The sequence below is a fragment of the Symphalangus syndactylus genome, chromosome 6, assembly GCF_028878055.3.
Source record: "Symphalangus syndactylus isolate Jambi chromosome 6, NHGRI_mSymSyn1-v2.1_pri, whole genome shotgun sequence".
In the NCBI taxonomy this organism is placed as follows: domain Eukaryota; kingdom Metazoa; phylum Chordata; class Mammalia; order Primates; family Hylobatidae; genus Symphalangus; species Symphalangus syndactylus.
This window is the reverse complement of record NC_072428.2, coordinates 93349429-93374943: the sequence shown is the minus strand read 5'-3', so window position 1 is coordinate 93374943 and position 25515 is coordinate 93349429. Positions and strand designations below refer to the sequence as shown.

At 39.9% G+C, this 25515-nt stretch overlaps 1 protein-coding gene across 5 annotated transcripts in view; it reads left to right on the top strand.

The window, feature by feature from the left end:
- Positions 1–25515, top strand: part of DNAJC2 (DnaJ heat shock protein family (Hsp40) member C2) — a 33221-nt gene that overhangs the window by 7416 nt on the left and 290 nt on the right. For 2 of the 5 annotated variants that reach the window (XM_055283511.2, XM_055283513.2), the window contains exons 4-16: positions 9948–10046; positions 11020–11161; positions 13136–13216; positions 14368–14433; positions 15253–15344; positions 15419–15540; positions 15958–16107; positions 18205–18293; positions 18372–18441; positions 21347–21531; positions 22266–22366; positions 22485–22592; positions 25231–25385. In XM_055283511.2, coding sequence (XP_055139486.1) covers positions 9948–10046; positions 11020–11161; positions 13136–13216; positions 14368–14433; positions 15253–15344; positions 15419–15540; positions 15958–16107; positions 18205–18293; positions 18372–18441; positions 21347–21531; positions 22266–22366; positions 22485–22592; positions 25231–25385 — 1460 coding nt within the window. Of the gene's footprint in view, positions 1–9947; positions 10047–10323; positions 10371–11019; positions 11162–13135; positions 13217–14367; positions 14434–15252; positions 15345–15418; positions 15541–15957; positions 16108–18204; positions 18294–18371; positions 18442–21346; positions 21532–22265; positions 22367–22484; positions 22593–25230; positions 25386–25515 lie in introns of those variants that run through there. The other 3 variants (XM_055283514.2, XM_063642091.1, XM_055283512.2) reach the window with 3 other exon arrangements.

The following is a 25515-nucleotide window of genomic DNA, read 5'->3' as shown; positions in this document are numbered from 1 at the left end:
CCAATGGCAAGCTTTTAAAAAACAATACTTCACCTCTCTTTAGAAGTATAGCCAGCTGTACTTAGTGGATACTGCCTTTTTATTGTTTTTTTGTTTTTGGTTTTTTTTTTTTAAGGTTATTTTGTAATCTTAGGTCACGCCTTTGTAGATATCACCCTGTCTTCTGTCCAAGAAAAGTTGTCTGATGTTTTATTGTTGTTTTCATTGACAAGGTTAAAATTTGTCATGGGACAGGGTAATGCTGGGACCCCAGTCTTCATATGCCTTATAAAACACCATCCCTTAATGCTCCTAAATGTCCTATGCTTTGCAATCCTGTGGACATAATTTCTTATAGACATGATCAGTTCTGTCTTAGGAGAATGTTCTGCCCTCCACTCTAGAGAATGGATATTGAGGTCAGAGAGGGTAAGATTGTGGCCACATGGAAAAGGAGTAGGGAGTCAGGGCCTGTCAAGAAGAGGAAGTATTATACGTGGAGGAAGATGACTGAATAAGAATGCCTATGCTAAAAATTATTAGTCAATACTTAGCATAGTAGATGAACTCAAAATCGTCCCCATTACTGCTTACATTTAGGAAAATCACAGGAAATATTTTTTAACAAAGTGAAGGAATTTATCAGATTATTTTAAACTGGATTTGTTTAAAGGCTGGCGTGATTCTAGACAAAGCATATGGTAATGCATGTGAATAGTTATTCCAGTATACATAAATGCCAGAAAAGTCCATTTGCCACGTACAAGTGGTTTGGAAAGTTTTACTATATGAAAGAATAGCGTTGGCTGGGCGTGGTGGCTCACGCCTATAATCCCAACACTTTGGGAGGCCAAGACGGGTGGATCACCTGAGGTCAGGAGTATGAGACCAGCCTGGCCAACGTGGTGAAACCCTGTCTCTACTAAAAATACAAAAAAATTAGCTGGGTGTGGTGGTGGGCACCTGTAATCCCAGCTACTTGGGAGGCTGAGGCAGGAGAATCACTTGAACCCAGGAGGCAGAGGTTGCAGTGAGCTGAGGTCGTGCCATTGCGCTCCAGCCTGGGCAACAAGAGCGACACTCTGTTTCTAAAAAAAAAAAGAATAGCATACAAATACCAAATATGTCTCAATGCAGATAAATTTGTTAATTAGAATTGATATAGAACTGTGAAAATAATTTGTGTTTTAAGGTGAAAGAATTCTTTGTTTCTCAAAAGATTAAAAATGTGCAATAAATTGTAAAAGAAACATTCATACGCTTCTGTTAAATCCACTTTCTTTTTTTGGGAGAGAATTTTGTACTTGTTGCCCAGGCTGGAGTGCAATGGCACCATCTTGGCTCACCACAACCTCCGCCTCCCTGGTTCAAGCGATTCTCCTGCCTCAGCCTCTGGAGTAGCTGGGATTAGAGGCATGTGCCACCACGCCCAGCTAATTTTGTATCTTTTGTAGAGACGGGATTTCACCATGTTGGTCAGGCTGGTCTCAAACTCCCGACCTCAGGTGATCCACCCACATCGGCCTCCCAGAGCGCTGGGATTACAGACGTGAGCCACCGCACCCAGCCTAAATCCACTCTTTTTATTGGCCTTGTAGAAGTTGATTTTTAGCCAGGTACAGTGGCTCACACCTGTAATCCCAACACTTTGGAAGACCAAGGCAAGCAGATTACCTGAGGCTGGAGTTCAATACTAGCCTGGCTAATGTGGTGAAACCCCATCTCTACTAAAAATAGAAAAATTAGCCAGGTGCGGTGACGCATGCCTGTAAGCCCAACTACTTGGGAGGCTGAGGCATGAGAATTGCTTGAACCTGGGCGGCGGAAGTTGCAGTGAGCCGAGATTGTACCACTGCAGTCCAACCTGAGCAACAGAGTGAGAGAGTGAGACTCTGTCTCATTAAAAAAAAAAAAAGAAAAGAAATTTAGCTTTTGAATATGTATTCTCTAGCCAAAAATTTTGCAGCACCAGTGCAGAGATTGTTAACAATAAGGGTAATTCTAACTTACTCTCTACCACCCTTGTGGAATATTCCATCAGTCTTTTTTCAGAAAGAAACTGTCATTCTCTCACCTGTCTCTATAAAACACAGTTGCTACTCATTGCTTTCTGAAAATTTATCTAAAAGTTAAAATGCAAAGTTACTGTTTGCAAATCTGTAATTATTAGCACAAACAAACCTAATAAAAATGTAAATCTGGTACCACTTGAGGTCCTTTGAGTGCTTGCTTTATATTACAAGCAAAGTTTTATTTTTGTTGAGTATATTTTGAATGTCAATGATGAAAGTTAATTAAGTGTGAAGTAGGAGCCGGGTGCGGTGGCTCACACTTGTAATCCTAGCACTTTGGGAGGCTGGGGAGGGCGGATCACCTGAGGTCAGGAGTTCAAGACCAGCCTGGCCAACATGGTGAAACCCCGTCTCTACTAAAAATATAAAAATTAGGCGGGCATGGAGACGCATGCCTGTAATCCCAGCTACTTGGGTGGCTGCGGCAGGAGAATCGCTTGAACCTGGGAGGCAGAGGTTGCAGCCAGCCGAGATTGCACCATTGCACTCCAGCCTGGGCGACAAAGGGAAACTGTCTCAAAAAATGCCCAAAAAATACCAAAAATATTTGTCACTGTTTCTGAACCCTTGCAGTATATGTTGAAATAAATAATTTTATTATGCTCATGAAAAGATTTCTATAGGCCAAGCATGGTGGCTTATCCCTGTAATCCTAGCACTGTGAGAGAATAAGGCCAGAGGATCACTTGAGCTCAGGAGTTCAAGACCAACCTGGACAACATAGCGAGACCTTGTCTCTTTTTTTTTTTTTTTTTTTTTTTTTTTGAGGCAGAGTCTCGCTCTGTCGCCCAGGCTGGAGTGCAGTGGTGCAATCTCAGCTCACTGTAAGCTCCGCCTCCCAGGTTCACGCCATTCTCCTGCCTCAGCCTCTCCGAGTAGCTGGGACTACAGGCGCCCGCCACCACGCCCAGCTAATTTTTTGTATTTTTAGTAGAGACGGGGTTTCACCGTGGTCTTGATCTCCTGACCTCGTGATTCACCCGCCTCGGCCTCCCAAAGTGCTGGGATTACAAGCGTGAGCCACCGCGCCCGGCCTCTTTTTTTTTTTTAATTAAAAAAAAGTTTTTTTCAAGATTTCTTTTGTTTTTTAAGACAGAGTCTGTTGTCTGGGGTGGAGTGTAGTCGTATGATCTTGGCTCACTGCAGCCTCCATCTCCAGGGTTCAAGTGGTTCTCCTGCCTCATTCTCCTGCCTCAGCCTCCCAAGTAGCTGGGATTACAGGCACCTGCCAACATGTCTGACTAATTTTTGTATTTTTTAATAGAGACTGGGTTTCACCACGTTGACCAGGTTGGTCTCGAACTCCTGAGCTCAAGTGATCCACCTGCCTCAGTCTCCCAAAGTGCTAGGATTACAGGCATGAGCCACCATGCCCAGCCAAAAGATTTCTGCAAAAATGTTCACAACAGGCCGGGCACGGTGGCTCACGCCTGTAATCCCAATACTTTGGGAGGCCGAGGCGGGCGGATCACGCAGTCAGGAGATAGAGACCATCCCGGGTAACACAGTGAAACCCCATCTCTACTAAAAATATAAAAATATTAGCTGGGCATGGTGGTGGGTGCCTGTAGTCGCAGCTACTAACGTGGCTGAGGCAAGAGAATGGCATGAACCCGGGAGGCAGAGATTGCAGTGAGCTGACATCACGCCACTGCACTCCAGCCTGGGCAACAGAGCGAGACTCGTCTCAAAAAAAAAAAAAAAAAAATGTTCACAACAGCCTATTCACAATGTCCAGAAACTGGAAATCACCCAAATGTTTAATAACATGGAAATAGATAAGCAAACTGCTATATATTTTGGTGCAGTGGAATACTAATCAGCAATTTTTAAAGGAACAAATTGCCAATACACAGAAAAACATGGATGAATCTCAAACCATGAGTAAAAGAAGCCAGACACAGACATACTGTAAGTTACATCTACTTGAAGCTCAAGAACATACAAAAGTGGTGACAGGCATCAGAAAATGGTTGCCTCAGCTGGTAGAGGATGGGAGCCCAGTGGAAAAGGGTACAAGGGAACTTTTTGGATGATGGAAATGGCCTATATTTTCTTTTGGATAGTAGTTACATGAGTGTATATGATTGTCAGAACTCATTGAACTTAATGAATGCTTAAAATCTGGGCATTTATTTTATTTAAGTTGTATCTCCATTGAATCAGATAGATATGATTAAACAAACCAAAAATACCAGTCACTTGGAAATTAAATGTATTCTTTTGAGCCCAGACAGAAATAAATAAAAATTATGCTAATAGACTTTTTTTTTTCCACAAAAGTCAGATTACTGCTTTATCAAAACTTAAGGACTGGCAGCTAGAGCTGTACCTTAAGTAAATTCATTGCCTTAACCTATTCTGTTACTTTTTTCAAAAGAGGGAAAAGATAAGGCGGAAATTCAATTCAGAGGTTTAAAAGAATAGCACAAAGGAAGATGTAGGAAGAAAATAAATAAGACAATATCCCAAAATGGGTTTTATAAGAAGAATAAACAAATAGAAGTTGAGCATCCCTAATCCAAAACTCCGAAGTCCAAAATGCTCCCAATTCTGAGTGCCGGTATGACACTTCAAAGGAAATGCTCACTGGAGGATTTTGGATTTTCAGATTTGGAATGGATGCTCACCCAGTAAGTATAATGCAGATATTCCAAAATCTAAAAAAATTTGAAATCTCAAATGCTTTTGGTCCCAAGCATTTCAGATACAGGATACTCAAAACGTAGTGAAATACATAAAGAGCTAATCATGGTGGCTCATGCCTGTGATCCCAGCACTTCGGAAGGCTGAGGTGGGTGGATTGCTTGAGCTCTGTAGTTCAAGACTAGCCCGGGCAACATGGCAGAACCCCATTTCTACAAAAAATACAAAAATTAGCTGGGCATAGTGGTGCGTGCCTGTGGTCCCAGCTGTTCAGATGGCTGAGATAGCGCTTGAGCCCAGGAGGTCAAGGCTGCAGTGAGCCATGATCACACCACTGCACTCCACCCTGAGCGATAGTAAGACCCTGTCCACACCACCCCCACCCCCCACAAAAAAAAGGATGAAAAACATTAAAGTTACCAAAGAATTTACTCCTAAAAACAATTTTTAGGCCCAGATAATTTTTCAGGTGAATTGTTTTAAGTGTTAAAGAATTAAAAATTCTAATGCTGAATATAAACTTGGTGTTTTATTTTGTAATTGGAGAATCAGTTAATCATGAACTGTTTTGGAATAATTCATTTTGTTAAGTTGTAAAGTTTAATGTAATCTGAGTATGCAAAACCAAGCAAAGAGAACCCAAAAAATCCTACAAACAATTCCTATTAATATAATGGAAAAAAAAAATAGTTAAAATGTTAAAAATAATAGCAAATTTGCTGGGCGCGGTGGCTCACACCTGTAATCCGAGCACTTTGGGAGGCCGAGGTGGGCGGATGACGAGGTCAGGAGATCGAGACCATCCTGGCTAACATGGTGAAACCCTGTCTCTACTAAAAATACAAAAAAATTAGGCGGGCGTGGTGGCGGGCGCTTGTAGTCCCAGCTACTCGGGAGGCTGAGGCAGGAGAATGGCGTGAACCTGGGAGGCAGAGCATGCAGTGAGCTGAGATTGCGCCACTGCACTCCAACCTGGGTGACAGAGCAAGACTCCGCCTCAAAAAAAAAAAAAATAGCAAATTCAAGAAAAGGGAATTTTTCTACACTGTTGGTAGGAATGTAAATTAGCATAGCCACTATGCAAGTTAGTATGGAGATTTTTCAAAAAATTAAAAATAGAATTACCATATAGCCCAGCAGTCCCACTACTGGATATTTATCCAAAGGAAAAGAAAACAGTATGTCAAAGGGGTACCTGCACTCCCATGTTTTTATTGCGGCTCTGTTTATAATAACAAAGATAAGGAATCAACCTACGTGTCCATCAGCAGACTAATGGATAAAGAAAAGTATATGTATACAGTGGGATACCACTCAGCCATAAAAAAGAATGAAATGTCTGCAGCAATATAGATGGAACTGGAGGTCATTATGTTGAGTGAAATAAGCTTGGCACAGAAAGGCAAATATTTCATGTTCTCACTCATGAGAACAGTGGGAGCTTAAAAAGTTGATCTCGTGGAGGTAGTAGATAGAATGATACCAGAGGCTGGGAAGGGTGTTGGGGGGAGAGGGATAAAGAGAGGTTGGTCAATGGATACAAACATACAGTTAGAAGGAATAAGTCCCAGTGTACTCTAGCAGAGTAGGGTGATGATAGTTAACAATAATGTATTGTATATTTCAAAATAGCTAGAAGACAGAACTTGAAATGTTCATAATACATAGGAATATTAAACACTGAAGTTGATAGATACCCAGATACCCTGACTTGATCATTACATGGTTTATGCATGTATCATGAATTATGCACAAAGTGAGCCAGGTGCAGTGGCTCACTCCTGTAATCCCAATACATTGGGAGGCTGAGACAGGCAGATCACTTACGGTCAGGAGTTCAAGACCAAGCCTGGCCAACATGGCAAAACCCTGTCTCTACTAAAAATACAAAAATTAGCTGAGCGTGGTGGCAGGTGCCTGTAATCCCAGATACGCCAGGGGCTGACAGGAGAATCACTTGAACCCGGGAGGTGGAGGTTGCAGTGAGCCAAGATTGTGCCATTGCACGCCAGCCTGGCCAACAGAGTGAGACTCCGTCTCAAAAAAAAAAATGGATTTTGTTCGTGTATTATGAACAAAATATCACTTGTACCCCATAAGTGTGTACAGATACTTGTATCATGAAAAAATAGTGGCCAGGCGTGGTCACGCAGGCCTGTAATTCTAGCACTTTGGGAGGCCAAGGTGGGAGGATCGTTTGAGCCCAGGAGTTCAAGACCAGCCTGGCCAACATGACAAAACCCCTCCCCTACAAAAAAAAAAGAGCTGGGTGTGGTGGCTCACACCTGTAATCCCAGCACTGTGGGAGGCTGAGGTGGGCAGATCACGAGGTCAGGAGTTTGAGACCAGCCTGGCCAACATGGTGAAACCCTGTCTCTACTAAAAATACAAAAATTAGCCGGGCGTGGTGGCGCACAGCTGTAATCCCAGCTTCTCAGGAGGCTGAGGCAGGAGAATCTCTTGAACCCAGGAGGCGGAGGTTTCAGTGAGCTGAGACTGTGGCACTACACTCCAGCCTGGGCAACAAGAGCAAAACTCTGTCTCAATAAATAAGTTAGGAAGGCATGGTGGAGAGCACCTGTAATCCCAGCCACTTGGGAGGCTGAGGTGGGAGGATCACCTGAGCCCGGGAGGTTAAGGTTACAGTGAGCTGAGATTGGGTGCCACTGCTCCAGCCTGAGCAACAGAGTGAGACCCTGTCTCAAAAAAAAATAAAATAACAAATTCAATTTAACAATACACTAAAAGAATAATAGTGTTCATGAACACATAGAGTTTCTCTTGGGAATCCAACTTAGGAAGTATATTAATATAGCAAAATTATAGCTCAGATAATATTAAATCCATGTGATTTCCTGAGTAGGTAGTGAAAGCACATAGAATACAATTTAACACCCATTCCGTTTTGATAAGAATTTTGAAAAGAAATGTAGTTAATTCCCTACTTTGATAACTGTTTCAGGCCCACAGCTAGCAAACTTTTAGCTATGTGGCATTAATGCTATTACCTAAAATCCAGGGGTGAAGCAGCCTGCTTTTTATTTTTTATGCTATTCTGGGAGCTTGGGTCAGTGAGTTAAGTTATTAAATAAGAGACAACTATTGGAAAGAAGGAAATAAATATATTATTTGTAGATAATATAGGATCTGCCTAGAAAAGCAAAAGAGAGTTAGTGACTAGATGCAAGAAAAATCAACAAAAATTACAGTTTTTGAGAGTTACGATCAAATATATTAGAAAGCTGTGGTCAGTTTAAAGATAACCCCAGGGCAAGAATAAGTAACCAAAACAAGCCCTTGTAAAATTTACTATTATAAAGATAGTGTCACAAATCAGTGGAAAAGGGAAGGATTATTAAATGACAGTAATATTTTGAAAAATGGCGAGTTTAGATACTTTCTTGACTATATTAAAATTCCAAAAAGATTAAAAAATTTTTTCAACCTATAGGAAATCTTAATGAAACTAGAACTATTCTAAGTAATAGAAGAAATTACAAAAGAAATGATCAGTAAATTTAAATAAAGATGACAATTTTTTTTAAAAAGTGTTAACAAAATGGGGAAAAATTAGCAATAAACATAATGAATTAGGAGAGGCAGCATACAAACACAGGCTGAGGAGTCAGACTGTCTGGATTAGAGCCCAACTTGGCTGGAAATTTGAGCAAGTTGCAGTGGTAGTGGCTACATAACGTCTCTGTGCCTCATTTTCCTCATCTATAAAATGGAGACAGTAATAGTACTTTCCTCATAGATCATGGAGAAGATTAACTGGTAAACAGGCCTGGCACATGTCAACTGCTCTGTAGATGTTAACAGCTAGCATTATTTATTGTAAGTGACACAGAGTCAGAAGAAAAACTGAGACAGCCCCTCCTTTTTCCAGTTAAAGGATGAAAAACAAAAAAAATTGTTGACCACCAGTGATAATCACAAATTTTAAATAATTAGACCTACGGTGGCTGAGGCTGTGGTAAAAGGATGTTCACGTAGGAGTATGAAATAGTATGCCTTTTGGAAAATAACTTGTTCCATTTCCATTCATGAAGTTCACTTCTGTGATTATATCCTAAGAAGAAAGAATCCTAAATAAGGAAAAATACTTACATTTAAAATTATTCAAATTGGCATTATTTATAATAATGCAAAATTGGAAATGGCACAAATGTCCAACAGTAGAGAAATGCCTAAATTATAACAAATCTACTTGAAATACTGTATTAAGCAGTCATTTGAAAGAAAAATTTGAAGAGTTTGCAAGGAAAAAACCATGGAAAATGCAAATGCTATAATATGAAGTTGAAAAAAGCAGAATATAAATTAGTACATACGATTACAACTGAATTGTTTTTTTTTTCTTCTTCTTTTTCTTTTTGACACAGAGTCTCACTCTGTCACCCAGGCTGGAATGCAGTGGCGCCATCTCAGCTCACTGCAACCTCCACCTCGTGGGTTCAAGCGATTCTTATGTCTGAGCCACCCGAGTAGCTGGGACCACAGGCATGCACCACCACGCCCAGCTAGTTTTTGTATTTTTAGTAGAAACCAGGTTTTGCCATATTGGCCAGGCTAGTCTTGAACTCCTGACCTCAAGTGATCCTCCCAGCTTGGCCTCCCAAAGTGCTGGGATTACAAGCATAAGCCACCATGCCCAGCCTACACCTGAATTTTTTAAAGCATATGCTTAAGAAAACAAAAATACCTATGCAGAAATACACCAAAATGTTAACAGTCATTGTCGTTGGTTAGAGGCACTTTGGCTAATTCTTAAAATAATTATTTCAAGCCGGGCTCTGGCTCCCACCTGTAATCCCAGCACTTTCGGAGGCCAAGGGGGTGGATCACCTGAGGTCAAGAGTTTGAGACCAGCCTGGCCAACATAGTGAAACCTTGTTTCTACTAAAAATACAAAAAATTAGCTGGGCATGGTGGCGGGCACCTGTAACCCCAGCTACTTGGGAGGCTGAGGCAGGAGAATCGCTTGAACCCAGGAGGCAGAGGTTGGCAGTTAACTGAGATCGTGCCATTACACTCCAGCCTGGGCAACAAGAGCGAAACTCCATCTCAAAAAATAATAATAATAAATAAATTAGTTTCTCTATAATTTTCACATTGAATAAGCATATATTTTACTGGGAGAAAAGATTCTAATATTAGCCTTATGATTTTAGAAATGGTCTACATGTAACTCATCTTTAGTTTTGGTGCTTAACGTGACAAATTATCTCAATCTGACTGGTTTTGTAGATAAAGCAATGGTTTTAAAACATCACCCAGACAAACGGAAAGCAGCTGGTGAACCAATAAAAGAAGGAGATAATGACTACTTCACTTGCATAACTAAAGGTAAGAAAATGCTTTAGAGTCAGGAATTTCTAATAGTAATTGTTATTTATTAATTGCTGGGATTGGGTTTCTTATGCATACTGTAGTTCATTCAACTATCCTTTGACATTTTAAAACATTTCAGTTATATCAAGTTCTTTCTAATCATCACCCCAGAGCCTCACGACACAAAGTGAGGTTTCCCCAGCCAGCAGCATCAGCAACACCTGGCAGCTTATTAGAAATGCAGTCTCAGGCCCTGCCCCAAACCTACTGATTAAAATCTGCATTTTAACAGGATCCCCAGGTGATTCTTATCAGAAGCTCATCCTACAGTTAATTCATGTAAGTGTTCTATTTAATGATGAGAATACTAAGATTTTTTTTTTTTTTATTTTCAGATGCTTTATGGGACTAAACTGTTCCTTAGGTGTTTTGCTAGCCTAGTTTAAATCAAGAAGTTGATTATATCCTAGTACAGACCCTACAGTTACTTATTGCTATTTACATACACATCACTAAGCAAATTAATGTAGGTTACCACTATTTCTAAATGTTTCCTTAAATGTGATTTTACATTTTGATGCTAATTTTTAAAACAGTTCTATGCACACCATTCAGATTTACTCTTTGCCAGTTCTCTTACACAGTGCTCCAGAAGCCTAAGATCCTTCGATCTTTTACAACCTTGGGATCTAACAATTAACTTACTAGCTATTTCTTTTTCCCCGGAGTCATCCTTTCTCTTGAGGGGCAGGTGATATTTATTGTTTTGTCACTTGTCTACTAGAAAAATAAAGAAAGAGTTAAGTCCAGTTATTTTCAGTAGTGCTAAAGCTGTTGTTACCTAAATTAAATCCTCCCCAACCTGCAAACAAAATTTTCAAATATGAAAATTAATGACTTTTATGTTTTAAGGAGGGAAATACTTGTTTTCTTGCAGAAAAAAATAGGTAAAGTTATGGTGATGTGATCTTAACAATTTTTTTCTCAGCTTATGAAATGTTATCTGATCCAGTGAAAAGACGAGCATTTAACAGTGTAGATCCTACTTTTGATAACTCAGTTCCTTCTAAAAGTGAAGCAAAGGATAATTTCTTCGAAGTGTTTACCCCAGTGTTTGAAAGGAATTCCAGGTGAGTTAAGGCATCCCTTTTGATCATAGTGCCCTGTTGGCTTGTTTCTTGTAGTCTTCCAGGTTTCTGCCCTTTCCCTCTGATAATAGTTTGATTTATAGATTATTTCTACTGTCTCTTCCTCCTCCTCCTCCTTCTCTGCAATATTGAGCCCTTCTGGTGAACTTATTGTTCTCATTTGTATTGCTTTCTAAACAGAAGTTCTACATTTCCATAGTAAAATTTCTGTACAATTTATGGGAGGTTTCTCTTTTAAATTTACTTGGGCTGGGCACAGTGGTTCACACCTGTAATCCCAGCACTTTGGAAGGCCAAGGTGGACGGATCACCTGAGGTCAGGAGTTCAAGACCAGCCTGGCCAACATGGTGAAACCCCGGCTCTACTAAAATACAAAAATTAGCCAGCTGTGGAGGTGCATGCCTGTAATCCCAGCTCCTCGGGAGGCAGAGACGGGAGTTTCGCTTGAACCCAGGAGACAGTGGTTGCAGTTAGCCAAGGTCGTGCCACTACACTGAGCAAGACTCCATCTCAAAAAAAAAAAAAAAAATTTACTGTGAGAGAAATAATAGTATCTGACTTTTATAGTGTGATTCTTACACTTAGATGACAGTAATTTTCCATTCTTCGATTTCCTCTTTATCAATCAGTATACTATCTTTGACTCACTGTCAGTTGAGAAAAGCCTTTGTTCTTTATTTGATCATCTGATTATCATAAGGCTTCTTTGACAAAACATTATTTAATATTTACGATTAAAGCATACATATTTTATTTCATTAAAGTTTGTTTTAAAATAGTATGTACCAGTATTATTTTACATCTCTTTTTTCCATCTGCATTGGCAGGTTCCCTTAAAGCACATCTTGGCTGCACATTGGAATTACCTGGAGAACAGGAAGAACTCCTGATGCCTGAGTTCCACCTGGAAAGATTCTGATTTATTGGTTTGAATTTCTGTGGGGATTTTTTAAGGCTCCCAGGTGATTCTACTGTGCAGCCAAATTTGAGAACCACTTTGATTAGTGGTTTGGCGCCGCCTAGTATTTCCGCCATCCTTTCTCCCTTGGATTTCACCTTTGTTTTTTGTTTTTTTTCCTTTTTTATTTTGAGACAGTATCTTGCTCTGTTGCCAAGGCTGGAGTGCAGTGGCACAATCTCGGCTCACCGCAACCTCTGCCTCCCAGGTTCAAGCAATTCTCCTGCCTCAGCCTCCTGAGTAGCTGGGACTACAGGCATGTGCCACCACTAATTTGTGTATTTTTAGTAGAGACAGGGTTTCACCATATTGGCCAAACAGGTCTCAAACTCCTGGCCTCAGGTGATCTGCTGGCCTTGGCCTCCCAAAGTGCCGGGATTACAGGCATGAGCCACCGCGCCTGGCCATGTTTGTTTTATAACAGTGCTGAGGTGGTAAAAAGTAGTAGTATATTTTTCTGTGTAATGATTTCACAGAGTAGAAAACATGAATCAGTAGCAGCTTCAGGATCCTTTTCAGCAGTGATCGATGAAGTGCTGAGCCGAGAAATCTGGCTCTAAGGGGAAGGTGGAGGTGGTGATGGAGTGGAAATTAGTTCCCTATGTGAATATTAACATTTTTAAAGGGCTAGGCCTACAGGTTGTTGTGCTGACTATTTAGGGACAGGAGCTTGGCAAAAGGGGCTAGCTGCCATTTTTTCCAGCCTGCCTAGCAGCTGCTATGGCATTGTATTTTATAGAACTGAAGGTAACCTGTGATTACAAGGCCGTCCCGTTGTTTCTTTCCTCACCCCAGTCTATCTTTGGCCTCACTTTTCGCACACCTGCGTTGTTTCATGCCCCACTGCTGACCTTCCAGCTCCATCTTCGAGTTGTAGAGTTTGTAGGGAAGGGAAATCAGAGGAATTAGTAAAAACTATTGTTTTTAATAAATTGTTTGTTGAACCGTTGTACGTAATTTTTGAAGAATTGTAAGAATATTTCCTTTGATATTTCAGATGGTCAAATAAAAAAAATGTTCCTAAACTTGGTGATATGAATTCATCATTTGAAGATGTAGATATATTTTATTCTTTCTGGTAAGTGAATATACTGTTTGTATGATGCTGTCATTTTTTAAAAGGAAAAGTATTCAATAAGTACTTGATTGTTTATGAATTAATTCAGATGGGCAAATTGCAGAACCTTCACTGAACAAAAGCACTCTGTTACCTATGTGATGTTTACGCTTTTAAGATTTTCAGCCTGTTTTCTATTAATGAGATTTCTAGATATCAAGCACGTGATAGTAGTAAAAAATGAAAATTGGGGAGTCATTTGAATAAAAATAAGTACATTTTTATTTAGTTACTTCCTACTAAAAGTACTTGAGTTCATGAGGAAGGAGACAGTGCTATTTGTTTCTATAACTAATTCACTAAATTTTTTTTTTTTTTTTTTTTTTTTTTTTTGAGACGGAATCTCACTCTGTCGCCCAGGCTGGAGAGGGCAGTGGCGCGATCTCAGCTCACTGCAAGGTCCACCTCCCGGGTTCACGCCATTCTCCTGCCTCAGCCTCCCGAGTAGCTGGGACTACAGGCGCCCACCACCATGCCTGGCTAATTTTTTGTATTTTTAGTAGACACGGGGTTTCACCGTGTTAGCCAGGATGGTCTCAATCTCCTGACCTTGTGATCCGCCCGCCTCGGCCTCCCAAAGTGCTGGGATTACAGGCGTGAGCCACCGTGCCTAGCCTAATTCACTAATTTTTAATATGCACAATAGTTAGTGGCCATTTATGTGCTACATTTTCTCATCAAATGTCTAGTGGATACAAAAACATAAAATCACGTAGAACAAAAATAACAAGATTTAGTTCTATCAGTTGTAATTGCTTTTACCTTCAGAGGATACAAACTGGAGATGAGATAACCACTACTAGGGTTACCTTCAGACTTGACAGATTAGCGAAACTGAAGGTAAGGAAAACTTAAAAATAGGTCTTGGTCAAGCAAAAAACCTAACAAAGAAGAGATAGCAGGGAGGTGTGGTTTTGATTATGGAGTGATGTGTGCATTTTAGATTTTCATACCAAATGCAATGTCCTTAAAAAAGGAGAAAGACTTGACCTTAGTTCAATACTAGAAGGGAAGGAAGGGTATCCATTAAAACAAATTCATTCACTTGCATTAAAAGGAATTTTTTTTTCATTTGTTCTGTCTTGATTGTGTATTATTTCCGTCTATATTAGGTATAATTTTGATTCTTGGAGAGAATTTTCTTATTTAGATGAAGAAGAAAAAGAAAAAGCAGAATGGTATGTATGCAAATCATTAATAATGGAAGGTATTTATTTGGTTCTGTGGTATTTGTGATGATGTAAAAATATGTCACATAAATTTTCTTTCATATTTTCTCTTTGTACATCTTTTTTAAACACTTTTTTAATATTTTGAAATCCTTTCTCACAAGTTAAACTAGGTGGGCCTAGATCAATAATTGGTTAGGATATGCTTAAGAAATTGCCAAGGAATATAATGTCAGATAGCTCAGTTCGGCAAAATCTTTTTCTTCTGGTTGCTTAACCTAGGTTTTATTAAGTTTTTTTTTTTTTTTGTATGTGTGCAGAAATGCTTTTGACATGAATGTGCAAAAAATAGCCAAAATTAACATTAAATAGAACCATTGTTTAGGCCGGGCGTGCTGGCTCATGCCTGTAATTCTAGCACTTTGGGAGGCTGAGGTGGGCGGATCACCTGAGGTCAGGAGTTTGAGACCAGCCTGACCAACATGGCGAAACCGTCTCTACTAAAAATACAAAAATTAGCCAGGCAGGGTGACAGGTACCTGTAATTCCAGCTACTCCGGAGGCTGAGGCAGGAGACTCACTTGAACCCGGGAGGCGGAGGTTGCAGTGAGCCAAAATCACACCATTGCACTCCAGCCTGGGCGACAAGAGCAAAAGTCTGTCTCAAAAAAAAAAAAAAAAAAAAAAAATCGTTGTTTAATGTTAGTAATGACACAGCATTTTAACCTCTAGGATGTTATTTACATATAAATATTTTATAAAATACTGCATTTTCCAGTCATAGCATCTGTAAGCAGTAGTTTGTTTCCAATATTTTCTATTTTATAGTCGTGATGAGAGGAGATGGATTGAAAAGCAGAACAGAGCAACAAGAGCACAAAGAAAAAAAGAAGAAATGAACAGAATAAGAACATTAGTTGGTAAGTAGAATTGATTTTTTTAAGTCCCCTAAATGTTAGAAATTCAAAATGAGATTAACTTTTTCTTTTGCTAGACAATGCATATAGCTGTGATCCAAGGATAAAAAAGTTCAAGGAAGAAGAAAAAGCCAAGAAAGAAGCAGAAAAGAAAGCAAAAGCAGAAGCTAAACGGAAGGAGCAAGAAGCTAAAGAAAAAGTAAGACAACATTTAATGAAGGTGGACTTTAAATGTTTATGAAATCTTTAATCTTCTCATCTATTTTTTAAAAAAACTATTAATTTGAAAGCAGAGAATTGGGTGCTACTGTGAATGAATCATGACCAGTTGGTATAATTGAGAGAGATCTTCCTTACCAGCAAGTTTTTATTGAGCAGAAAATTGTGTCATAAGTTCCTTTAATATTATGCTTATTTCTAATATGTCAATTTTACATTTTCTAATAAATGTTTATAGATCTTTAACAGCTGTCTTTCTGAGTTCATCCTTCAGTTTTCAATAAGTTTATGTTGCCTTTTTCCTAATATAATTTATTAAAAGCTTAAGTTTTTAAAATTATAAAACATTTAGGAATTTACTGACCTATTAAAATGATTTTACTCCCTTTTTTTAAAGCAAAGACAAGCTGAATTAGAAGCTGCTCGGTTAGCTAAGGAGAAAGAAGAGGAGGAAGTTAGACAGCAAGCATTGCTGGCAAAGAAGGAAAAAGATATCCAGAAAAAAGCCATTAAGAAGGAAAGGCAAAAACTTCGAAACTCATGCAAGGTATGTCAGACTGAACAAACACTAGGCACAAGTAAATCAAGTTGCTTATTAAGCAAAAATACTTCTTTTTTTTTTTTTTTTTTCAAACGGAGTCTCGCTCTGTCGCCCAGGCTAGAGTTCAGTGGTGCAACCTTAGTTCACCGCAATTTCTGCCTCCGAGTTCAAGCGATTCTCCCGCCTTGGCCTCCCAAGTAGCTGGGATTATAGGCACGTGCCACCATGCCTGGCTAATTTTTTGTATTTTTAGTAGAGACAGGGTTTCGCCATGTTGGCAAAGCTGGTCTTGTACTCCTGACCTCAAGTGATCTCCCTGCCTCTGCCTCCCAAAGTGCTGGGACTACAGGCATGAGCCACTGCACCCAGCCAAAATATTTCTTGAAAAAAAAAAATTATTTTTATTTATTTATTTATTTGAAATGGAATCTCGCACTGTCACCTGGTCTGGAGTGCAGTGGCACGATTTTGGCTCACTGCAACCTCCGCCTCCTGGGTTCAAGCAACTCTCCTGCCTCAGCCTCCTGAGTAGATGGGATTACAGGTGCCTGCCACCATGCCCAGCTAATTTTTTGTATTTTTAGTTGAGACAGAGTTTCACTGTGTTGGCCAGGCTGGTCTCGAACTCCTGACCTCGTGATCCACCCATCTCAGCCTCCCAAAGTGTTGGGATTACAGGCATGAGCCACCTGTGCCCAGCCAAAAAAAATTTTTTTTAATTTTTTTTTGTTGTTGTTGTTGTTGTTGTTGTTGAGGCAGGGTCTCAGTCACTCAGGCTGGAGTGCTGTGGCGCCATCTCGGCTCACTGCAACCTTCACCTCCCCAATTCAAGCCATTCTCATGCCTTGGCCACCCAAGTAGCTGGGATTACAGGTGCACACGACTACACCCAGCTAATTTTTGTATTTTTAGTAGAGACGGGGTTTCACCGTGTTGGTCTCGAACTCCTGGCCTCAAGTGATCCCCCTGCCTTGGACTCCCAAAGTGCTAGGATTATAGTCATGAGCCATTGCACCTGGCCAAGCATAAATGTATTTCTTTTCTTTACTATGCAAATGTAACTAAACAAGACAGAGCGAGTCTCTATCTCAAAAAAAAAAAAGACATTGCTGAGATAACTGAAGATACGAATATAGACACAGTTTCAGAATATATATATATATGTATTTTTTTTTTTTTTTTTTGAGACAGAGTCTTGCTCTGTCGCCCAGGCTGGAGTGCAGTGGCACAATCTCCACTCACTGCAAGCTCCGCCTCCTGGGTTCACGCCATGCTCCTGCCTCAGCCTCCCAAGTAGCTGGGACTACAGGCGCCTGCCACCACGCCCGGCTAATTTTTTGGATTTTTAGTAGAGACGGGGTTTCATTATGTTAGCCAGGATGGTCTCGATCTCCTGACCTCACGATCCGCCCGCCTTCAGCCTCCCAAAGTGCTGGGACAGTTTTAGAATATTAAGTTGTTTTTTGGTTTGATAATGGTAAGATGATTATGTTTAAAAAAAAAACTATCAGGGTTGAAAACTGAAATATGTACACCTGAAATTTAGAAAAAGTAGCCGGGCGCGATGGCTCACGCCTATAATCCCAGCACTTTGGGAGGCTGAGGTGGGTGGATCACGAGGTCAGGAGTTCAAGACCAGCCTGGCCAAAATGGTGAAACCCCGTCTCTACTAAATGTAGAAAAAATTAGCCAGGTATGGTGGTGGGCGCCTGTAATCCCAGCTACTCAGGAAGCTGAGGCAGAAGAATAGCTTGAACCTGGGAGGTGGAGGTTGCAATGAGCTGATTTCGTGCCACCGCACTCCAGCCTGGGCGACAGAGTGAGACTCCATCTCAAAAAAAAGAAAAAGTTAAAAACATTTACACTGAGATAAAATTATACCTGTTTAGTTGTCATTGTCTGTTTTTTCAAGACAGAGTCTCGCTCTGTCGCCCAGGCTTGAGTGCAGTGGTGTGATCTCAGTTCACTGCAATTTCCGCCTCTGGATTCAAGCGATTCTCCTGCCTCAGCCTCCCGAGTAGCTGGGATTACAGCTTTGTAATTATGTTGATGGATGTATTTTTGAGTGTAGATATGAGATAATTTTTGTGTTTGTGCTTTTAGACCTGGAATCATTTTTCTGATAATGAGGCAGAGCGGGTTAAAATGATGGAAGAAGTGGAAAAACTTTGTGATCGGCTCGAACTGGCAAGGTATACCTATGGAACTGCTACTGAAGTCTTCACTTGAGCTTAGGATAAAGTTTCATTTCTTCTTTTTTTTTTCTTTAGCTTACATTGCTTGAATGAAACACTCACATCATGCACAAAAGAAGTAGGAAAGGCTGCTTTGGAAAAACAGGTAATAGAACACATCACTCCTACCTGTATGTAGCATTTAATTCTGCTTTGACCTGTTTCTTCACCTAATATATGTCACCAAGTGCAAGGAGTATCTGATTTCTCTTTGTGTTTCCCACTGTTTTGTTGTTGTTGTTGTTTTCTGTGTTTGGTTTTTCGGTTTTTTTTGAGACGGAGTCTTGCTCTGTTGCTCAGGCTGGAGTGCAGTGGCACTATCTTGGCTCACTACAACCTCCGCCTCCCGGGTTCAAGTGATTCTCCTGCCTCAGCCTCCTGAGTAAGTGGGATTATAGGCACAAAACACCACACCTGGCTAATTTTTGTATTTTTAGTAGAGACAGGGTTTCACTATGTTGGTTAGGCTGGTCTTGAATTCTTGACCTCATGATCTGCCCGTGTCGGCTTCTCAAAGTGCTGGGATTATAGGTGTGAACCACCATGCGCGGCCTGTTTTTGTTTTTGAGATGGAGTCTCTCTCTGTCACCCAGGCTGTAGTACAGGTGGGGTTACAGGTGTGTGCCACCATGCCCGGCTGATTTTTGTATTTTTACTAGAGACAGGGTTTCGCTGTGTTGGCCAGGCTAGTCTCAAACTCCTGACCTCGAGTGGTCGGTCCACATTGGCCTCCCAAAGGATTATAGGCATGAGCCACCATGCCCAGCCTTTGTTTTGTTTATGTAGTAAGTGCTGTTGTTGATTTAAGTTGGACTTAATGTTTATGGTTTTTACCATGCTTAGTGTTTGATTTGTGGTATCTATCACAATCATAGCTTTTGCAAAATCATCATTAGAAAAAAATAATTGTTTTGATTATTCCTTGAGTATTTTCTTTTTTTTTTTTTTTCGGAGATGGAGTTTCTCTCTTGTTGCCCAGGCTGGAGTGCAATGGCGCGTTCTCAGCTCACCGCAACCTCCGCCTCCCAGGTTCAAGCAATTCTCCTGCCTCAGCCTCCCAAGTAGCTGGGATTACAGGCATGCACCACCATGCCCGGCTAATTTTGTATTTTTAGTAGAGACAGGGTTTCTCCATGTTGAGGCTGGTCTCGAACTCCTGACCTCAGGTGATCCTCCCACCTTGGCCTCCCAAAGTGCTAGGATTACAGGTGTGAGCCACCACGCCTGGCCCCTTGAGTATTTTCATAGGGTAGTAACATTTAGAACCAAAAGAGATCTTTGTTCTGTCTAGTCTATACCTTTTATTTTACATATAAGAAAACAGGCCCAGAAATTCAATTCAGTTGAACAAGTATTAGCACCTACTATATATAGCACTATGCCTAGGTTCTTTTGGAGAAATGCCTAATGCTATTGCACCACAAAGGACTTATGCTGAGAAGAACCTTAAGGACCAAAAGATGGAGACCCCATAGTAAATGTGGTGTAGGATAGGAAGGGCCACAAGTTTTAGTGACCAGGGAAGGCTCAGTGTAGTTTGAACCAGCCTGAAAGGAAGGACAGAGTTAAAATGAAGGTTAGAAGAATACCACAAACTATAAAATAGAAGTAGAAGTATAAAGTATGGTTCAGCCTGGGCAACATGAACAAAATCTCTACCGAAAATACAAAAATTAGCTGGCATGGTGTCGTGTACCTGTAGTCCCAGGTTCTCAGGAGGCTGAGGTTAGAGGATTACCTGAGCCTGGGAGGTCACAGCTGCAGTAAGCTATGATCATATCGGTGCACTCCAGCCTGGGCAACAGAGCGAGACTTTGTCTCAAAAAAACAGACCAAAAAAAAAAAAAGTAGAAAGTTATGGGGAAAAGGAGTGGGAAACAAAATCAAGTTAGGAAAAGCAGAACCAATGATCAGGTTTTTAATACCTTGTTGACTAGTTTCCATTACTGCAAATCTTTGATTAACAGAAGGTTCAACATTGTACTACTAAGTTGACGTTTGTGGATAAGGTGCATCAGATAGATGTAACTAATTACAACAATCTTAAACTTAAGAACCTGCACTGTGAGCATGGTGGCTCATGCCTATAATCCCAGCACTTTGGGAGGCCAAGGCAGGCAGATCCCCTGAGGTCAGGAGTTCGAGACTAGCCTGGCCAACATGATGAAACCCCATCTCTGCTAAAAATAACAAAAATTAGCTGGGCATTGTGGCAGGCACCTGTAATACCAGCTACTTGGGAGGCTGAGGCAGGAGAATCACTTGAACCTAGGAGGCGGAGGTTGCAGTGAGCCAAAATCACACCACTGCACTCCAGCCTGGGCGACAGAGTGAGACTCCACCTCAAAAAAAAGAAAGAAAAAGAACCTGCACTATGAACGTGATGATAGGAATCAAAAAAATTTTTCAAGGTTAGCATTATTGGGACTTTACTGGTTCTAAGGGATTGAAGGGGAGAAATGAGCCAAAGATGACTCTAAGATAGCAGCTGACAGAAGCAACAGGGGCAAATAAAGGTTTTTTTTTTACTTGTGCATGTTTGCAGGTAGTCTAGAAGGAACAGTGTAAATGGCAGAGCTTCAAAGTAAAACAGAGGCCATTTTGCTATGCCTTCACCTTTTGGTAGAGAATAAATGAGATTGTCTGCAGAAAGGGTGAATATGAGTTTGAAGAGAGGTTTGAAATGGCCTTGTGGATGAATAACTCAGTGACCCACAGACTTGTCAATTAGTGTCCAAGGCTAATGGAAGTCACATGACATGAGTACTGGGAAAATCAGGCAGGCTGTGGGCAGTTCTTGGTCCCTCAGGCAGACCTATGCAGACTGGAAGCCAGAGCAGGAAAAGCCAGAGTGAAAAGCTGGTGCCTCTTTTTGGGTTGGCCTGAGAGGAGTATGGGGTCAGAGTGAGAATGACATTGAGAGTTGAGGACCACAAAGCCCTAGCCAGGAAGAGAGTGTAGAATGGCAATACAATATACTTTTAAGTCCTTGACTTACGATATTTGTGCAGATAGAAGAAATAAATGAGCAAATCAGAAGAGAGAAAGAGGAAGCTGAGGCTCGTATGCGACAAGCATCTAAGAACACAGAGAAATCAACTGGTGGAGGTGGAAATGGAAGTAAAAATTGGTCAGAAGATGATCTACAGTTACTAATTAAAGCTGTGAATCTGTTCCCTGCTGGAACAAATTCAAGGTACTGGTTTTAATGAAACTTTTCTTCAACTCACACTGGAGCCTGGAGATAATGTAGACAGACTCCAAGTAGCAGCACTTGTTATCACAGAAACTTGCAGAGATAAATTCTGTGCCACAGTAGAAAAGTGAAAAGCGAGGTGCATTTTGAAGCTGTCAGTCTTACCCATTGCATCAGTACACATGCACATATACATATGACAGAATACTTGTTTCTCAGGAAATTGAAGATCGTGAGACAAGTCTTGACTTATGTAGGCTTACTCTGTCATGGCTTGTGCTAGGGATTAGGTTTTCTGTAGTTTTTCTTTTACAGTCTTGCTCTTTGTTTCTTCCCACCTCAAGCTGGAGCTTGAGTTTAACTCCAGGAAAGCCCTAGAGATCCAGCATCCCTAATTCTATAGATGAAACCGAGGCTATTTTCAGAATGATTGATCTTCTGAAGAAATGTATTAAACTGGCAGTATACACAAATAAGTGGTTTTATGTATGTTGATTTGTACACAGAATCTGTAAGATGTATGGACTTAAAACCAAGATTATATAGTTGATTGAAACATGAAAAGCAAAAACCATAATTCAGGCAACAGGAATTTATAGTAGCAGCATAATTAGACCACCAATTTGAGCTCATTCTGTACATACTATAACCTTTCTGCAGTAAAAATCTAATGGTTTTTGTTGTTTTGTTTTTCCTTACTACTATTATATTATTGGTATAATATATCCTATCAGATGGGAAGTTATTGCTAATTACATGAACATACATTCTTCCTCTGGAGTCAAAAGAACTGCCAAAGATGTTATTGGCAAAGCAAAGAGTCTCCAAAAACTTGGTGAGTTTTGAGAAGTCCATTTGTTACTTTAAACACCTATTTTTAAAATAACTTATGCAAGTTAATGAAAGATTAAATGAGATGATCTGTTAAGCATTAAATTTTTTTCATTTCTCAGACCCTCATCAAAAAGATGACATAAATAAAAAGGCATTTGATAAGTTTAAAAAAGAACATGGAGTGGTACCTCAAGCAGATAACGCAACGCCTTCAGAACGATTTGAAGGTAAATTTTGCTTTTCTAAACGTAGAAAATGCTAGCCGTGTATCTGTGCTGCTTGGACATACAAGACTTAGGGTCTATGTTCAGAATGATAGGGAAATAAAATGTTTGGCAGACTGGAAGCTGTAAGCAAACATTTCCAGGGCAAAGATTTACTTCACCTAACCATTAAAAATGGAGAATTGCAGTTCTTCCATTTCAGATGCCATTAGAAAAGGGGGCTGTGTTTGTTTTGCTTACCAGGTTTTGCAAATCTGTGTTAGAGGATATTATTGGGACTAAAGAATCGTGTTTTATCGCGATAATTGCTTGATTTTGAGAAATGTACTGTAATTATATAAGAAAATGTCCTTATGTTTAAGGAAAAACACAGAAGTGTTAAGGAATAAGGAGGCATCATGTCTGTAACTTACGGTTCAAAGTATGTCTGTATATAGAGAGAAAAAGAATTAGCAAATATGAAAATGTTCACATTTGGGGAAGTCAGGCAGAGTATACAGGGATTCTTTCTACTCCTCTAAAATTATTTCAAAATAAAAAGTTAAAAATTGTTAGGGTTCAAAACCAGCCTGGGAAACAGTAAGACTCAAAAAAAAAAAAAAAAAAGTTACAGTTTGATATTATCTTGGGTGTTCTAATTTGATTACTCTAGACCAATGCTTTTCATATTACAAATCATGACCCATCACTGGGTCATGAAGTCAATTTAGTGTCTTGAATAGAAAATGAGTGTTACATAGGTGGGTATACTTGTGAAACTCTTGATCATATGTGTCTTTGGGATGTGATATAAATTTTTTTCTTGCTATGACAAGGTTTGAAAGCAGTTTATGTGGAAAAAGTTCTTTCACTTCATGTTTTGTGAGCCACCAATCCTTTCTTAAACTAATCGCAGAAAGATGCTTTTGGATTAAGACTTGACTATACATAAGCTGTTTCTTTCTTCTAAGAGTCCCAGTTTTACCTATATTCTTTAATGTTATTATCCCAAAATTTGAACTTAAAGATATGAGACTTACAGTGTTATATAGGGGAGGAAAATCATTGCAAAAATCAGGGGTGACTTGTTTGGCTGAGTTAGGCATTATTTCGGTTCTTTTAATAAAGGTAAGTTAACAAGGCAGGGTTTCAGAACACCTAAAAGACACTTCTAAAGAAGTTTATTCTCCTGCACCTTTATCTCCACAAAATACAACAGGTATTAGCACACTAGTCTCAGCTCTTTCTTAGGGGGAGTTGTTTCCATGTTGGAGGGAGGTGGGCCCTGATATTTGTCCAGTCTGCTTTCTGTGAGGAGAGGTGACCCTGTGAAGGCAAGAGTGACTGGCAGTACTGCTATGTGGGTATGACTCCTTTGCCTCTTTTATGGAAATGGGAAGGCTCCTTCCTCTTCAGTTGTACCGTTAAACAGCAAGCTGGCACCATTTTTTGAATAGTGATTTCTCATAGGAGTTTTGCAGCAGTATGTTTAATTTATTTTGGTATTGTGATGTAACTGGAGAACAGCAGGAAATACTGCCATGTCACTTCCATCTTTTTTCCAAGAGAGGAAATAAAATCTATGGTATTTAGGGCTTTAAACCAATACAAAGAAATTCAACAAAAGACTTCCTAGAACTTAAAAGCTACCTTCAAAAAAGCTTCTTAGGCACCTTAGGTACCTTCAAATATTATACAAATTCTCTGCTTTGTTTTGAATAGGTGGTGGTTTTGTTTTTGTTTTTCCTTCTTTAATTGGGAAGGATCTTTGGTTTCTAGGCTTAACTTTTAACAGATCTCACAGGCCGCAGTTTCTAGTAGTAGTCAGGCTACTGGTAGTATTAGTCTGTGTTGTCACTGCATAGTCTGAAATAACTAAGTTGCCAGAAGTCCATTAACTTAACCAAGTCAGCTTTCTACCACTTAACATTCTCCTTTTACCTACACAAGTGGACTGTGTAATACTTAACATCCTTAAGAAATATATTTGTTTCTGACACACATCTTAGATGTTTTCTGAAATATACACGGTTTAGTTGAAGAACCACAATAGCAGTTATTGGAAGTGTTCAGCATCGGCTCCCAAGATTTTAGCAGATGTGATGAAGAGACCACTACAACACAATCTAATCTCAGCTTGCCTCTCCAGCACTGGTACCCTGGGCACTTGGCTTAATTTTGCTAGGTTTGTTTCCTTCAGTGTAAAACAAGAATGGTTTCCAGGGTTTCTATCCAGCAAAAGTTTAACTGTGAGGAAGCTCTTTTACCTATCCTGTAAGGAAGTAGATTTATCAGAACTCTTAATGAATTGTGGTTGTGTTTTTGAGTCCAGGAGTCCAACAGTACTATAAATTTAAATATGGCTTTTTTCCAGTCTGGTGAGTATATTACATTGATTTTTAAGAGATAAACAGTACAAGGTAGATCTTTACTATTGTGTTTTAAAAGCCTTTGAGATTTTATTTTCTGGGATGTGAGCCATCTGAAATTTTTTCTCTTATTAACACTCAAGAGGGCTATATGTATCTCTCATCTCTACAAGTTTATTTTCAAAATGACACATCCCAGATTGAAATGGGCAGTTAGCGAACACTTGTGGACCACAAGACTTGTCTGGGAACATGTTCAAAGACAGTTTTCAATAAAAATTTTTCTTAAACAGGTCCATATACAGACTTCACCCCTTGGACAACGGAAGAACAGAAGCTTTTGGAACAAGCTTTGAAAACATACCCAGTAAATACACCTGAAAGGTGGGAAAAAATAGCAGAAGCGGTACCTGGCAGGACAAAGAAGGACTGCATGAAACGATACAAGGTTGCAGACTTAAGATTTTATAGATTGTTGTATTTTAAATTGTAACGGGTTATATAGCCCATATTTTATGTATATTAAGTGGTTAATAATATAGTGCTTATTTCAGTACCAGTAGTTATGGGGCCAATAT